Source organism: Bos javanicus, chromosome X, assembly GCF_032452875.1.
Source record: "Bos javanicus breed banteng chromosome X, ARS-OSU_banteng_1.0, whole genome shotgun sequence".
Classification (NCBI taxonomy): Eukaryota; Metazoa; Chordata; class Mammalia; order Artiodactyla; family Bovidae; genus Bos; species Bos javanicus.
Window position 1 is genome coordinate 116,125,012 of NC_083897.1, and position 15,232 is coordinate 116,140,243.

The 15,232-nt window shown below is 45.1% G+C and overlaps 1 protein-coding gene across 1 annotated transcript; it reads right to left on the minus strand.

The window, feature by feature from the left end:
- Positions 1–2,456: 2,456 nt before the first annotated feature.
- Positions 2,457–6,681, minus strand: LOC133243535 (melanoma-associated antigen B2-like). The gene is made up of 2 exons (XM_061410516.1): positions 6,478–6,681; positions 2,457–4,217 (listed from the first exon to the last, which is right to left on the minus strand). Exon 2 carries the CDS (start codon positions 4,153–4,155, stop codon positions 2,950–2,952), a length of 1,206 nt encoding a protein of 401 aa, XP_061266500.1. The 5' UTR covers positions 4,156–4,217; positions 6,478–6,681; the 3' UTR covers positions 2,457–2,949.
- Positions 6,682–15,232: the final 8,551 nt, after the last annotated feature.

Below are 15,232 nucleotides of genomic sequence, written 5' to 3' on the forward strand. Positions count from 1 at the left end.
GAGCCTTGCCTGACAGTCTTCTCCTGAGCTTTCTAGAACTGACATAAAAAGGGAGGGCATGGCTCTCCTTTGTTCCCTCTATTCAGGGGTGAGCAGACCTCTCAGTCTCCACTCGGGCTTCACAATCTGACTTCTGGTGGGGCCTGGGGAATCCCTTCCTTCTTGACCTGAGGCCTATCTCCTCATAGTAAGCCCGATACCTCCCTGTGAACCTGGAGGAGGAAATAAGAATGGCCTTATCTAGCCACCCCTACCCATAGTCTCACAAGAATGAAAGCTGTGGCAAGCTCCTTGGGAATGACAGACGGTTCCTCTCAGGGTTCCAAATCGGTGTCCCAAATTTGACTCTCAGCCAAGTCCAAGACTCCCCCTTCTGTTGACATGGGAACACCACCATCAGACCAAACCCTGACTTTCCTGCTACTCCTCGGTCAGAGCTGAAGGGCCCCTTGGCCTGGTAAATCTGCCTGAGGCCTTCTAGGCTGAGAGTAGGGAACATAGTGTGGCCATCCTGGTATTTGTGTTCCCACGTTCTTTGCTGTCCTCACTGTCTTGGAAAGAACCTGGAAATATTCCCCAACTGGAAACATTCCCTGACTTGCCTTAAAGCTTCTCCACCCAGGCCAATAGTTCCCTGATCCCTGAGGAAGAAGAGTTTGCCTCATAGGGCCACCACAGGCCATGGTCTTCTGAGGCTAACAGGAGTGGAAGGAATATGTTCTGCCCCCACTGTTTTGAGGCTAGTGGTCTTTTCAAGAATTCAGGGTCCTTACCTTGACTTCTGGCACAACATGGAAATCATTCTTCTGCTGAGTTTCGGCTGCTCCCTTTGATCAGGATGAGGTTCCTTACCTCCATGTGATCCTCTGGGAGGAAGTGAGTAGGACTCACCATGTCACCAGGCCTAAGTGGCACAGTCTCAGGCCTGACAACAGGGACAGTGCCCTCTGTAGCCCCCTTCTTTCTGGGAGGGATCCTTTGCTGTCGGTCAGTATCATCAGTTGACTCCTGTTAGGAACGGGGTACCCTTCCTCAGCTGATACAGCCTCCCTCCATTAGCCCAAAGACTTTAAGGCCCTGAAGCCATTCGCCTTCAGAAACTAAGGGATAAACCTAGTCTGAAAGCCCTGCCTGTTCCCTCCCAGGGCCCATTACATTTGCAGGACTTTCTAAGGATTTATCTGTAATGGGGTAGTTGGTTGCCACACTCTTCATACAGGACTGTACACACGTCATGCCTGGGATTTCCACTCTCTGATGAAGAGCCAGCCTATAAACCAAGGTCATCTCCTTGAAACCCTCCAGGCAGAAGTCACGGGGCCCTTGAGCTGGCCAGCACTTCCCTATGCCTCCCAGGGCTAACTGGAGAGGAGGGACTAAGTGTAGCCCTGTCAGCTGTGGATTGAGGTGCTTCATGTCCACACTCTGGGTCCTCACTTTGACTCTGCACCCTTCCTGGGGCTCTATTCTCTGCAGATTCCCAATGTCCCCACCTCCCCAGGACCTGAGTTGAAAGTGTTAACCACAGCAGCCCAGATAGTTCTGGACTTCATGGGCTTGCTAATGAGGATGGGTCTTAACAGGATCCTTCTGTTCTGGATGGGTCTTTCCATCACCCTCATTCAGGATAATCACCATCATTTCTGCAAGATTGATTCTCTTTACCAACCTCAGAACTCTGCGCTGAGACCAAGTTTCTTAGGTCTCTGAGAAGCCTAAAGAATAAGTGAGGCTATGCTAAGGCTAATAGGCTAAGCCTGCTGCTGCTGCTAAGTTGCTTCAGTCGTGTCCGACTCTGTGCGACCCCATAGACGGGAGTCCACAAGGCTTCCCCGTCCCTAGGATTCTCCAGGCAAGAACACTGGAGTGGGTAAAGTAGTGTAGAGCAGGAGTCTATTGCCAGTTGTCATTTACCAGCCTTATGTATTTCAGCACAAGACCAAACTCTAACTCTATGAGCCTTGGGCTCTCCCCTGCGAACTAAGTTTGATAAGCCCTTTCTTGTCAGATTGGTGGAATATAAGTATTTATGGAAAGCTTATGTCATGGCGTCTGTCTCTATTGAGACATTAGGAGCAATAGCAGTTATTACTATGATTATCTTGACCTCAGATGTTACATCAGCTGGATTTTTTTTCAATATATCAGATGTCAGAAACTATGCAGTGTTCCAAGTGGGGGAAAAAAAGACCCAACCTTCGAAATCAGCCAAAATTCCTCTTAGGAATGAAACCAAAGTAATATGTTCTCTCCAATCCCTCTTAACCCACTTCTTTCTTGTTCTTCCTGAAGTAGAGAGTATCTCAGCCTCTTCCATAGAATGACAGCATCTCTGAGAAACTATAATGAGTGGACAGAGGTTAGGACTTTTTTTGACTAAACATCACCAGTACAAGCATGAAGACTTCTTAAGAGCAGATACTCAATATTTGTGTAAAAGAAGAGCCATGAATAAATCATTTGCTATAATTTATATCTCAAACATTCTTGAAAACCATAAACCATAAGCAGAGGCAAGTATGTGTCTTTTACATTTACAAAAAGGGAGACTAAACATAGAGTAAAGCCATCCAAAAACTGAAGAAATTTCAGCTATCTCCCTAACAATGTATCAATGTTCTGAGCCTCTATTAGCGTGGCGTCTTTCACATCTCTAAGGACAGTCTCATCCTAAAGTGATGTTATTCTCATCCTGGATGACAAAAGTGATGTGAGGATTTACAATATTTATTTGAGAACACAAAATTCTTACTCCTAAATTTGACAAACAGCAAAGTGTGTGTGACCCATGTTATTCATATACTTATATCATGAATCTAAATGACTTTTCTGTTGAAAAATTTTAATAACTGAAAATTGGGGGAAATAAAGTCAACAAGTTATTGATATCAGGAACACAGGTTGACCGGCTTCTCCAGCCACAAAGTGAACAACGGGCTTCAGATCACACTAGGGGCGAGATGAGCGGCTGGATGCGGCCCTGGGGCGTGCAGTGGCCAAAGCAGAAGGGCCAGCACTGGTTGAGGCAGCAGTGCCAGGCCTGGTTGAGGCAGAAGAGCAAGCAGCGGCTGAGGCAGCAGTGCCAGGCCTGGCCAAAGCAGAAGGGCCAGCAGCGGCTGAGGCGGCAGTGCCAGGCCTGGTTGAGGCAGAAGTGCCAGCCCTGGCTTCACTTCTGGCTCCGGTGGTCTCTACTTCCTCTCTCCAAGCCTCCTCATATTGCAGCAGGAAGGCAGGATGGACTGAATCCTTGACCTTGGCCAAAAACTGCAAGACTTTCGTCTTGCTCGTTTCTGTGAGCGCTTTAGGACCCCAGAGGAACTCATAGCGAGGGGGATCGCTGCCGGGCACCTGGCGGTACTCCAGGTACTCTTCCCGCACCAGATCTTCTGTGATGAGCTTCCTGGGCTCTCCAAAGATGAAGTGACTTCTTCCATCATAGATGCCCAGCATATTCAGGAACTTCCAGATCTTCTCCTCAGGGGCGTGGTTGCCATTCAGGTAGATGACACCCAGCAGAGGCATCAGAAGACCATTCTTCGGCAGCCCCCAGTCACCTCTCATAGACTCACTGTCGCTGAGATCTAGGTTGCTCACCAGGGTATAGCAGTGACTGTTGGGCCTGATTTCCTTCAGCACCAGGCCAAACACCATCTCCATGTGCTCGGAGGCCCTTCTAAGGATCTCAGGGTATTGTTCCTTGTACCTTCTATTGATTTCCTTCAAAATTTCGGACCTCTTAATGAGCTCCCTCATCTTATACTTATACAGCATGTACGGCACCAATAGCTCTGCCTTCCTGGTCAGAATATCTGTGTGAGAGCTCACAGCAGCAGCTGAGGCCTGGGAGGAATTTTCACCTTCCTGAACTTGGCCCTCGGCACCTACTCCAGATCTTGAGCGTGCTGCGCCACTGACACCAGATCTTTTGCGTATAGCACCTGCAGCAGCACTGGTGGTGCCGTGGGCTCCCTGAGGCCCCTTCGGGGTGCCAGCAGCAGACGAGCTTGAGGGAGCACTCTCTGAATCAGGAAGGGAGGAGGAGGTGGTCTCTTCTCCCCCAGATGTGGTAGCCTGATCATGAACACACTGGGTCTCAGTTTGGGTCTGGTGACGTTTCTCACGAGCACGGTGCTTACTCTTCTGCCCACGGGGCATGATGGCTGTGGGCAGGGACCGCAGGCAGGAGTCTGGGCCAAGAGACAGGTGACTGGGGGCACCTGGAGGATGGAGAATGAGGTGACATGAGCACCTTAAAACAGGGAGACTCTACCTTGGCTTAATCAAAGGCCGCCTCTGCAGGTGTCCTTGAGGACACTGCTCTAGGAACCCACAAGGCTCCTGTTTTCCTGCTCAGCATGGCCCCTGAGAATCCCAGAGGAAGAATAGTGGCCTAACTTTTCCTCTGCATCCTCTCAGCCCTGCTTTGGATTTACTCAGGTGCCAGCAGGTGCTAGCAGTGGGGTTTTCTAAGTTCTACTTCAGTATTATCACGTCAAGTCCTGGTGGAGCCTTGGCACCCTTCCCTCTGCTACTCTGATGTAGACACTTTAGACCTCCCCATGATCCAGAGGTAAGGGAAGGGATGCCTCAGTCGACCTCCCTGCCAGGAGATAGATATCCAGTGCTGAGAGCTCATTAGGGTCTTTTCTATCCTGAGTTCACTGGGATCATCATTCAAGGTCCTTACCTTGGCTCCTTAAAACGTTGGGCACCATTATCCATTTGCAGACTGGTGTCTGCACCTTCAGACTAGACATTTCCCCTCCTGTAGACTTCGTATAAAACACTAAAGAAGGGGCTCAGCCTCACAGCCCTTCCCTGAGATTTCCTGGGCTGAAATCCGAGGGTGGGATGGATGCACTGAGTCCTCACTCAGGTTCTTCTATTGGGCTCCTGGTAGAGAAGCTCAACTTTCTCCTGAAGTAAAGACTGCTTGATAGTAAAAGCCAATGACTCCGTGTCCCAAAATCAGGAAGTGAAGATGACCTTATCTTACCAAACACGGTCTCCTGAGAACAAAATCTGGTGCAGGCAGGTTGATGTCCCTGTGGACCCTCACAAGATCCCAATTTAAGGGCTAAAATATTTTTTTGCTTCTGGTTTCTCCTATATGTCTTTTTGAAAATAAATTTATTTTTTACAATACTAATTTATAATAGTGTACCAGTTTCTGCCACAAATCAATATGAATCAGCCATAGATATAGCTATGTCTCCTCCATCTTGAAACTCCCTCCCATGTCAAACCCCTCTTAAGCTTTCAGAGCACTGGCTTTGAGCTCCCTGGTCATAAAACTACTTCCTATTGGTTATCTATATTCCATATGGTAATGTGCACGTTTTCAATGTTACTCTCTCAATCTGCCCCTCCCTCTCCTTCCCCCACTGTGTCCATGAGTCTGTTCTCTATGTCAGCATCTCCAGGCTGCCCTGCAAATAGGTTCACCAGTATCATCTTTCTGGATTCCATATATATGCATTAATATATGATATTGGCTCTCCACTTTATGAATTAATTCACTCTGCTTAAAAAAACTAGGAATAAAACTACCACATGAGCCAACAATCCCACTAGTGGGCGTATACCCTGAGGAAATGGTAATGGAAAAAGACACTTGTACTCGTCTTCACTGCAGCACTATTGACAACAGCCAGGACACAGAAGCAACCAAGCTCTACATTTGACTCATGACAGGGTCTCAGGTTTCTCCCTTTGCTGACCACTCCATTCAGACCAAGACCCTTACTTCCCCATTAGCCCGCAGTGGGGACCAACATTATCCTTGAGGTCTCCCAGGGATGATGACAGGGAGATGTGGTCCGAATGACATGGTGTGGAACATCCACAGCCCCCAAGGTTCTCACCATCCACCAGGACACCTGAAACCCTCCCTTGCCAACCTGAGGCTGCCCCCACTGACCTGGTCTCTCACTTCCCTGAGATGTCCCAGGAAGTGTCATGTCAAAACACCCAATTCTCCCAGCCCTCAAAATAGGACTGGCACTTTCTGTGACTCTATTTCTTATGGGAGGAGCCCCCATCCTCACTCAGCATCACAGCCATTAATATTGCTGTGGACTAGGTCCCTCTTGTTGAACTAGGTTTATTCCATTACAGCAGGGCTCTCACTTCCCCAAAACCACCTCCAGTGGGCACCAGGGGGCACCACAGTTGGGCAGCTCTACCCGGGGCATCCTAGAGCCCAGTACACGGGGGCTGCTCAGTGTGGTCCCCTTGGCGGTGTTGAAATCTGCTCATCAACCCTCAGGGCCCTCATCTAGGTCCTAGAGCTCCTCCAGGGGTAGAATCCGGACCTACCCCTGCAGACCAATGCCATAGCTTTCGACACTCTAAACACATTCGGCCAATAGCTCTGAGGGACTCATAAGAGCCGTATCACAGGGGTGGGATGTGGATGGGTCACTTTTATTACTGGGAGGGTTGGGAAAGTCCCATGAGCTACATTCAGGTCCTCACCTTGGTTCCAGAAGAGTACTGGACACTAAGTCTCTGCCATACGGTCGCCGTGGCTACCGGTTGAACCGCTCGCTTTCAAAGCGGAAGTGGAGGGAGCTGCGTAAGGTCCTACGTGGGATCTCCCAGGGATGACGGCAGGGGCAGTATGCTACGGGAACCCCAGTAGCTCAATATTCATCCGTCCTTGGGTCCTCCTTGTGCAGTGTATCAAAGCCCAAGATGCCCGCTCCTATGAACTCGTGTCTTCCAGCTCCCAAACAGAGCCCTCGCCTTCCCAAGTCCCTAGTGGTGGGAGGCCAGCTGTGCTCTGAGCATCTCTGCTTGTCAGGTGGGTTGCCACTCTGTGAGCCTCCTTCGTTGGGGGAGAGATCCTCTCACTAGCACTGATGGTCCTCACCTTAAGTCTGGTTATGGTCAAGACACCCGGATCTGCAGATCTGGGTTCTGATCTGGCTAGAGGAGACTCAGCCCTCCCTAAGATCACACAGGTTGAATGAGTGGCTCCCTCTGCAGGGGTCCTCAGTAACACTCAGCATTGCATGTGAGGTCCTCTTTGGATTCAGGTCCCTCGCTCTGCGAAACTGCAGCTGACTGTATTAGACAGAGGTCTCACCCTACTGTGAGTCCACTTTCAGGTCCTCACATTGACACATGACGAATCCTGTAACTCCACTCTCTGTTTTATGAAGCTTCTTGTCTTACATCAAAGTCCTCGTCTCCTGAGAATTCCAAGTTGGAAGTCAGGATGACCTTCATGTGATCCTAGTCCATCAGGGCCTCTGAGAATAGACAATGGGGATGCAATCTGAGTCCTTCTGCTTCCTCTTGCTTAGCATCCTCACTACATCTACCACAGCCTGGGACTGCTCCTTCTACTGATCTAAGATTCCTCTTCTTAGTCTTTGGGTGACTTTTTTTTTTTTTTCAGAAGGAAAAATGCAGCATTTACACTTTATTTGTGACATAAAGAAGCCGTATTTACATAATACATTCATATTTTTAAATCAAGTAGATTTAAATATTGAATCAAGGGGTGATTGTCTCCTTATTCCTCCTTCATGGAGGTTCCCATATCAGCTTCTGTCCCTTGATTAAAGGCTTCCTGGGGAATGCATATTCCTACAAACAGTGAGCAGTTACCCTCTAGCAAATCTTGGAGAAAATGGGTCTCAGTCCCAGAAGTGATATAAGATTAGGAAAATGCAGCAGAAATTAAGGAACTCAGGACAGATGTTATGATGTCAAAGAGATAGAGGTGATATATTCCTGCTCTTCAGCCAGATTTAGGGTGTGTGCTTAATCACTCAGTCATGTCTCACTCTTTGTGACCCCATGTACTGTAGCTCGCCAGGCTCCTTTGTCGATGCAGATTCTCCAGGCAAGAATACTGAAGTGTGTTACATGCCCTCCACCAGGGATTGTGCCCAACCCAGAGATCGAACCCAGGTCTCCCGCATTGCAGGCGCATTCGGTACCATCTGAGTCACCAGATTTAGGGTAGTTCTAAAATATTTACTCTCGGCACCTCCCTGTTGGTCCAGTGGTTATGCGCTCCCAATGCAGGGGTCCTAGGTTTGATCCCTAGTCATGTAACTTGATCCCACATGCCACAACTAAAAATCTCACATCCAACAACTAAGAGTTTACGTGCCACAACTAAAATCTCACATTCCACAACTAAAGAGGCTGCATGTGGCAACAAAGATTCTGAGTGTCACAACTAAGACCCAGAGCAGTCAGAAAATAAATAGAAATAATTATTTTTAATTAAAACAAATAAAATTACTTTCTACATAGAAGGATAGTGCCAGATAATCTTGTAAGCCCTCAGTACCTTGAGGGTGTTTGAATTTGCACATGCAGGTGATCATAGGCTAACTGACCATTACCCCCTTCTCTCCTTTATTCACAGCTCTTAATTATTTTGGTGTTTGTATTGCATTAGCTATGTATTCCATCCCAGTGTTTTTGCCACAGAGTCCTTCTTTCTGTCACTCAAGGTACATGTTTAAGTGCTAGAAGACAGTGAATTAATTGACTCATGAGCACCTCAGGCCGGGACAAGTGGAAGGGTACATGCTGTGGACAAATCAGACCAGCGCTCTAGTCCCAGCTCTGTCTCTTATCAGTTGTGTGGACTTGGGTCCACCCCCAAACTTGGGGAGCCTCAGGTGAAGTGGCTTTTGTAGGACTACTGGCATGTAGGTAAAGCACCTGGACCACACTGAGACTTTACACGATATCTATTTTTACTATGATTATGATTAGTTTCATCCTGGAGGATACCACCGACCCTGAGGAATCTTTTAAATCCAGAAGATGTCAGAGAATCTTTGGCATTCTAGCACATGGAACACCAAATCAGTCCAAAATGCTGTTTAGAAAGAATCTTTCATTTCCACTACTAGATTGTATTTTGAGTGAGGGGGTAGTTTTTTAACTGGAAAAAATTCAAAGAATCTATATATGGAATTTAGAAAGTTGGTAACAATAACCCATTGTACGAGACAGCAAAAGAGACACTGATGTATAGAACAGTCTTATGGACTCTGTGGGAGAGGGAGAGGGTGGGAAGATTTGGGAGAATGACATTGAAACATGTAAAATATCATGTAAGAAACGAGTTGCCAGTCCAGGTTTGATGCATGATACTGGATGCTTGGGGCTAATGCACTGGGACAACCAAGAGGGATGGTATGGGGAGGGAGGAGGGAGGAGGGTTCAGGATGGGGAACACATGTATACCTGTGGCGGATTCATTTTGATATTTGGCAAAACTAATTCAATTATGTAAAGTTTAAAAATAAAATAAAATTAAAATAAAAAAGAATCTAAATTTGATTCTGAGACTAATTCTGTCTTCCTTCCCGGCTGCTCTTTCATCTGAACAACTCCTAGAGACTTCCTTAGTGGTCCAGGGGTTAAGACTCTGCACTCCCAATGCAGGAGACCTGGGATCCACTGATGATCAGGGAACTAGGTCCCACATGCCACAGCTTTGCCACAACTAACAGTTCACATGCCACAACTAAAGATCCTATATGCCACAACTGAAACATTCCTCATGCTGCAACTAAAGAACTCGCAGGCTGCAAGGAAGATCAAGGATCATGCATGCCAAAGATAAGAGCAAGCATAGCCAAATAAATAAGTAACTAAATAATATAAGCCCCCATGTTCATCAATTTCACCATCACCTAAAATAGACTCACCTCATAGACTTTGGTGGAATTATCAACGTAGCCAAAAACGCTGAATGGAATGCCCTTTCAATAAAATGAGCTCTGTTTCCACGACTCACAGCAAAGAGTGTCAGCCCACTGGCTTCTGAGTTTCCGGGTTCATTCTACTATTACTTTTATTTCACAGAATCTCCTTGGAGATGATGTGCATGAAACATCTAGGTTGTGCACTGTGTTCACAGGCACTGGGACAGGAGCACAGGGCACATTCCATCCCCACCCCAGGGGGGATTTCTCTCTGGTCTACCCGTGTTGCTGTTTAGTCACTCTGTCGTGTGTGACCCTTTTCTATCCCATGGACTGAACAGATTGCTCTGTCCATGGGATTCTCCAGGCAAAAATACTGGACTGCGTAGCCATTTCCTCTTCCAGGGGCAGCTTCCTGACCCAGGGATTTAACCCATGTCTCCTGCATTGGTGGGCAGGTTCTTTACCACTCAGCCACCTAGGAAGCCCCATAATTCCAAAGCAATTATTCAGGGTAGTTTTCCATTCCAGGTTTAACTCTCTCAACTTTGAGACCCGCCATCTGAGGGTCTGACCCCTATTCAGTGTTTCCACAGCCTCCCTGGTGGGCTAGACCTGTAGCCTAACTTAAAACTACCTTCCACTGCCAGACTTTTATTGTCCTAAAGTCTCCAAGTGCCTTGCCTCAGTGTATTTACACTAGACTCCTCATGAGGAAGCCCTCAATCCCCTCACCTCCTTACACCTCATTTTTATTGGGCCCCTAGATCTCAGTTCACCAGCTACTTTATTGAATGCTGCTCTTGAGACGCTAGAATTCTACAAGAAGGGGTTGAGTTTATTTTTCTTAGCATCCCCAAAACCACCCAGAAGCCTTCCAAAGAGCAGATGCTAAATTGATATTTGAACAACTATAGTGCAAGTGTGAAAGAAAGCAATGTTACTGGGATTTCACTTCTCCCACATTCTTAAATAAGCAAAGCCAATCCAGATAAATAAACTTCAATTTTACAAAGAAAGACTAAACAAATAAAACAAACGAAGAAGTGAATACCTCTTAAGATTTTTTTCTGTATCTGATAATCACACAGACTTCACTGTGGAAAAATTTCCATTTTCACAAAAAAATCCATATTGCAATATCATGTTATCTTGTTCCGAATGACAAGAAATGATTCAAGGATTTCAGTCTGTGCTATGTAATAAGAAATTTCTTAGTTTTCAACTTGATAATCTGCAGTACATGTCGGAGCTGTGCCATTAGTATACTTGGACTCTGAAGCTAAACACATCTTTAATTAAAAGGAACAATATTTAAAAACAGAAAAAAGAAAAACCTCCAATTTGTGCATATTGTATAGGAACACAAATAAATACGTTATATGCTGAATTTCCATGAGCCCCACCATGGCCCTCCACTAGTGGGAAGATTGCCTGCTTTCTTGAAATGCAATGTGAAGTATCTGCTCAGACTTCACTAGGGGTAGGAGGAAATTTGGACATGCTCTGGAAAGTGCAATGGCCCTGGCACCATAGGAGCCCTGGCTGCAGCTGTGGCTCTGGCTCTCCTTCTTCAGCTGTCAAAGCCTCTTCATACCAGAATGGGAAGGCACTGCACTTGGTATCATTGACATTAGCCCCAGACTCCCACATTCTTTTATATATCTATATCTATCATGGAAGCACTCCATATTAGTTTAGAAAACTGTACTCACTCCTTTTTGTAGCTTTGTAGTACTCCACTCTGTGGATATATCATGTTCCCTCAATTAACATGTGCATAGGCATTTACATATTTTCATATGGTTGTGGATGTCTCTTCAGAATTAATTTCTGAAAACACTGAATTACTGGCTCAAATGTAAAAGCACAGTTAATTTTCTGACATTACCAAACTGTATTTACACTCCAATCTCATTCTTTGACATGTAGCTCTCAAAGAATGAGATCATTATATTCTCTAAAACTATATACAAAAGTAAAGTGAAAAGGGATTAAAGACCTAGCTATAAGAGTGGAAACCATAAAACTCTTAGAAGGTAATATGAGCAGAACACACTTTGACATAAATCATAACAATATTTTTTTTGGATCTGTCTCCTAAAGCTAGGGAAATAAAAGCAAAAATAAATAAATGGGTTGTAATTAAAGTTAAAAGCTTTTGCACAGCAAAGGAAACCATCAACATAATGAAAAGCCCACCTATTATATGGGATAAAATATTTGCCAATGATGTAAGCAATAAAGGGTTAATATCCAACATATATAAACAGTTGATATAACAGTTTAAAAAAAATCAAGAAAAAGATGGGCAGAAGACTTAAATGCACATTTTTCCAAAGAAGACATACAAATAGCTGAGAGGCACATGAAACGATGTTCAACATCATTAATCATCATATGAATGCAAATTTAAACCACAATGAGGTATTATCTTATACCTATCAGAAGGGCTATCATTCAAAAGGAACAGAATTAACAAATGTTGGTGAGCATGTGGACAAGATTTGTACACTGTTGGTGGGAATGTCAATTGGTGCAGCTACCATGGATAACAGTAAGGAGGGTCCTCAAAATCTAAAACCAGAACTAACACATGACCCAGCCTGGTTGTGTATCTAAAAAAAAAAAAAAAAAAAAAAAGAACCCACTAATTTGGATGGTCTCCGTCAGGTACTTGATGCTTTTCTGAGTCTAAGGGTTTCCACTGCTCATCACCCCTTCCCCTCCAGCCTCGTCTACTCTCTCCCAGTGACCCCACCCCAGTCCAACCTCCCTGTTTATTACGAAGGCACCTGTGAGTGGCGCAGCCAGTGTGACATGAAGAGATAGTCCTTCCCAGCCACCAGATAATCAGGAGTTTTGGCCAGACCTTTGAGCACACACTGAGACAGTGAGGAGTCAGACAAAAAGCACAGACTGTGGCGCTGAAATGGATTACTAAGGAACTTAGTGATGGGGCCAGTGACCCTCCAGGACAATATTCTGCAGGTCCAGTTGGGGATGATACATTTCATGGGCAAATCACAATTACGGAAAAGAATGGCAACCCATACATATCAAGGCAGTTTATTCTCTGTGACAGTTCATTTCCCTAAAGACTATCCGTTCATACTACCTAGGTTGCATTTGCAACAGAATTTATCATCCAGAGATGAAAACTAATGGCAACACTTGGTTCGCTAGTCTAGGATCACTGTGGTCTCTTGCTTTCATGATTTCTAAAGTTCTGGTATCCATTTGTTCACTGCTATGTGATCCGAACCCAGATGATAGCCTCCACAGTGCCAGACGTTGCATAGACCTATAAAACAGAAATAAGTAGAAAAGAATTTTTCAGGAATGTACTCAGAAGTATGCCATGTGATGCTACCTTAAAGTCAGAATAACCTGCATTAAAGCTTGAATAAACTTTGAGTTCAGTTAAGTCGCTTAGGTGACTCTTTGCGACCCCATGAAGTGCAGCATGCCAGGCCTCCCTGTCCATCACCAATTCCCGCAGTTCACTCAGACTCACATCCGAGTCAGTGATGCCATCCAGCCATCTCATCCTCTGTCACAGTCTTTTCCAATGAGACAACTCTTCCCATGAGGTGGCCAAAGTACTGGAGTTTCAGCTTTAGCATCATTCCTTCCAAAGAACACCCAGGACTGATCTCCTTTAGAATGGACTGGTTGGATCTCCTTGCAGTCCAAGGGACTCTCAAGAGTCTTCTCCAACAACACAGTTCAAAAGCATCAATTCTTCAGCGCTCAACTTACTTTAAATTACTGCTACAAATGAAAAAAAAAAAAAACCCACTAATTCTAAAAGATCCACACACACACAATGGAATTTTACTCAGTCATAAAAAAGAATGAACTTTTGCCATTTTCAAGAACATGGATTGATTGGAAGGCATTATGTTAACTGAAATATGTGAGAGAGAGGAAGGCAAACGCTGTATAATACTGTTTATATGGAGAATTAAACAATAAAACAGACTAGGGAGATGAAGCAGACTCACAGATACAGAGAACAAGCTAGCAGTGGTTACCAGGGGAGAGCAGCAAGGGGGAGGGTAAGGGCAGGGATAGAAGATTAAGAGGTGCAAACTCATATGTATAAAATAGATAAGCTACAAGGGTATATTGCAAAACAAGGGGGATATAGCCAATATTTTAAAACAAGTATAAATGGAACATAACATTTACAAATTGTGAATCACTTTGTTGTGTCCCTGAAACATAAAATATTGTACATCATCTATGAAAATGAAGTGAAAATGTTAGTTGCTCAGTCTTGTTCAACTCTTTTTGACCCTACGGACAGTAGCCTGCCAGGCTCCTCTATCGATGGAATTCTCCAAGTAAGAATTACCCACTGGAGTGGGTAACCATTCCCTTCTCCAGGAGATCTTCCTGACTAAGTGATCAAACCCAGGTCTCCTACATTGCAGGCAGATTCTTTGCCATCTGAGCCACCAGGGAAGCCCACAACAACTATAACTCACTTTAAAAATATATATATTCTCCCAAATCATCCCACCCTCTCCCTCTCCCACAGAGTCCAAAAGACTGTTCTATACATCAGTTTCTCTTTTGTTGTCTCATACACAGGGTTATTGGGACGACCCAGAGGGATGGTATGGGGAGGGAGGAGGGAGGAGGGTTCACCATGGGGAACAAATGTATACCTGTGGCAGATTCATTTTGATATATGGCAAAACCAATACAATATTGTAAACTTAAAAAATAAAATAAAAATATATATATATTCTCTCAGGAACTTTCACATATACAATACAGTATTATTAACTATGTGCTTCCCTGGTGGCGCAGTGGTAAAGAATCTGCCTGTTGATGCAGGAGATGCGGGTTCAATTCCTGGGTCGGGAAGATGCCCTGGAGGAGGACACAGCAACCTAATCCAGTATTCTTGCATGGAAAATTCCAAAGACAGAGGAGGCTGGCAAGCTACAATCCATGGGGTTGCAGAGAGTAGGAAACCACTTTGCCACTAGCAACAGCAATGATTAACTACAGTCACCATGCTGTACATTATATCCCTGCTGCTGCTGCTGCTCCTACGTCGCTTCAGTCTGTCCGAATATGTGCGACCCCATAGACGGCAGCCCGCCAGGCTCCCCCATCCCTGGGATTCTCCAGGCAAGAACACTAGGGCTATTTTATTTTGTAAGTGAAAGTTGTGAATGTTTATTCCATTTGGTCACTTACACCCATTTCATCCATCCTCCAACCCCTTCTTGTGGCAACCGCCAATCTGCAACATGATGGACCTAGAGATCGTTACTGGTTGAAGTGACTCAGACAGAGAAGGAGAAATATTATATGACATATCTTAGATGTATAATTTAAAAAGAGATGATACAAATGAATTTAACTACAAAATAGACTTACAGTCTCAGAGAACAAATTTATGGTTGTCGCTGGGGAAGGATGTGGGACAGGGATAGTTAGGGGATTTCCGATGGACATGTACACACTGCTATATTTAAAATGAATAAGCAACAAGGATGTACCGTATAACACAGGGAACTCTGCTT

Bases quoted from the DNA above. Each gene is read 5' to 3' on its own strand.
- LOC133243535 (XM_061410516.1), bottom strand. From the start codon at position 4,155: ATGCCCCGTGGGCAGAAGAGTAAGCACCGTGCTCGTGAGAAACGTCAC.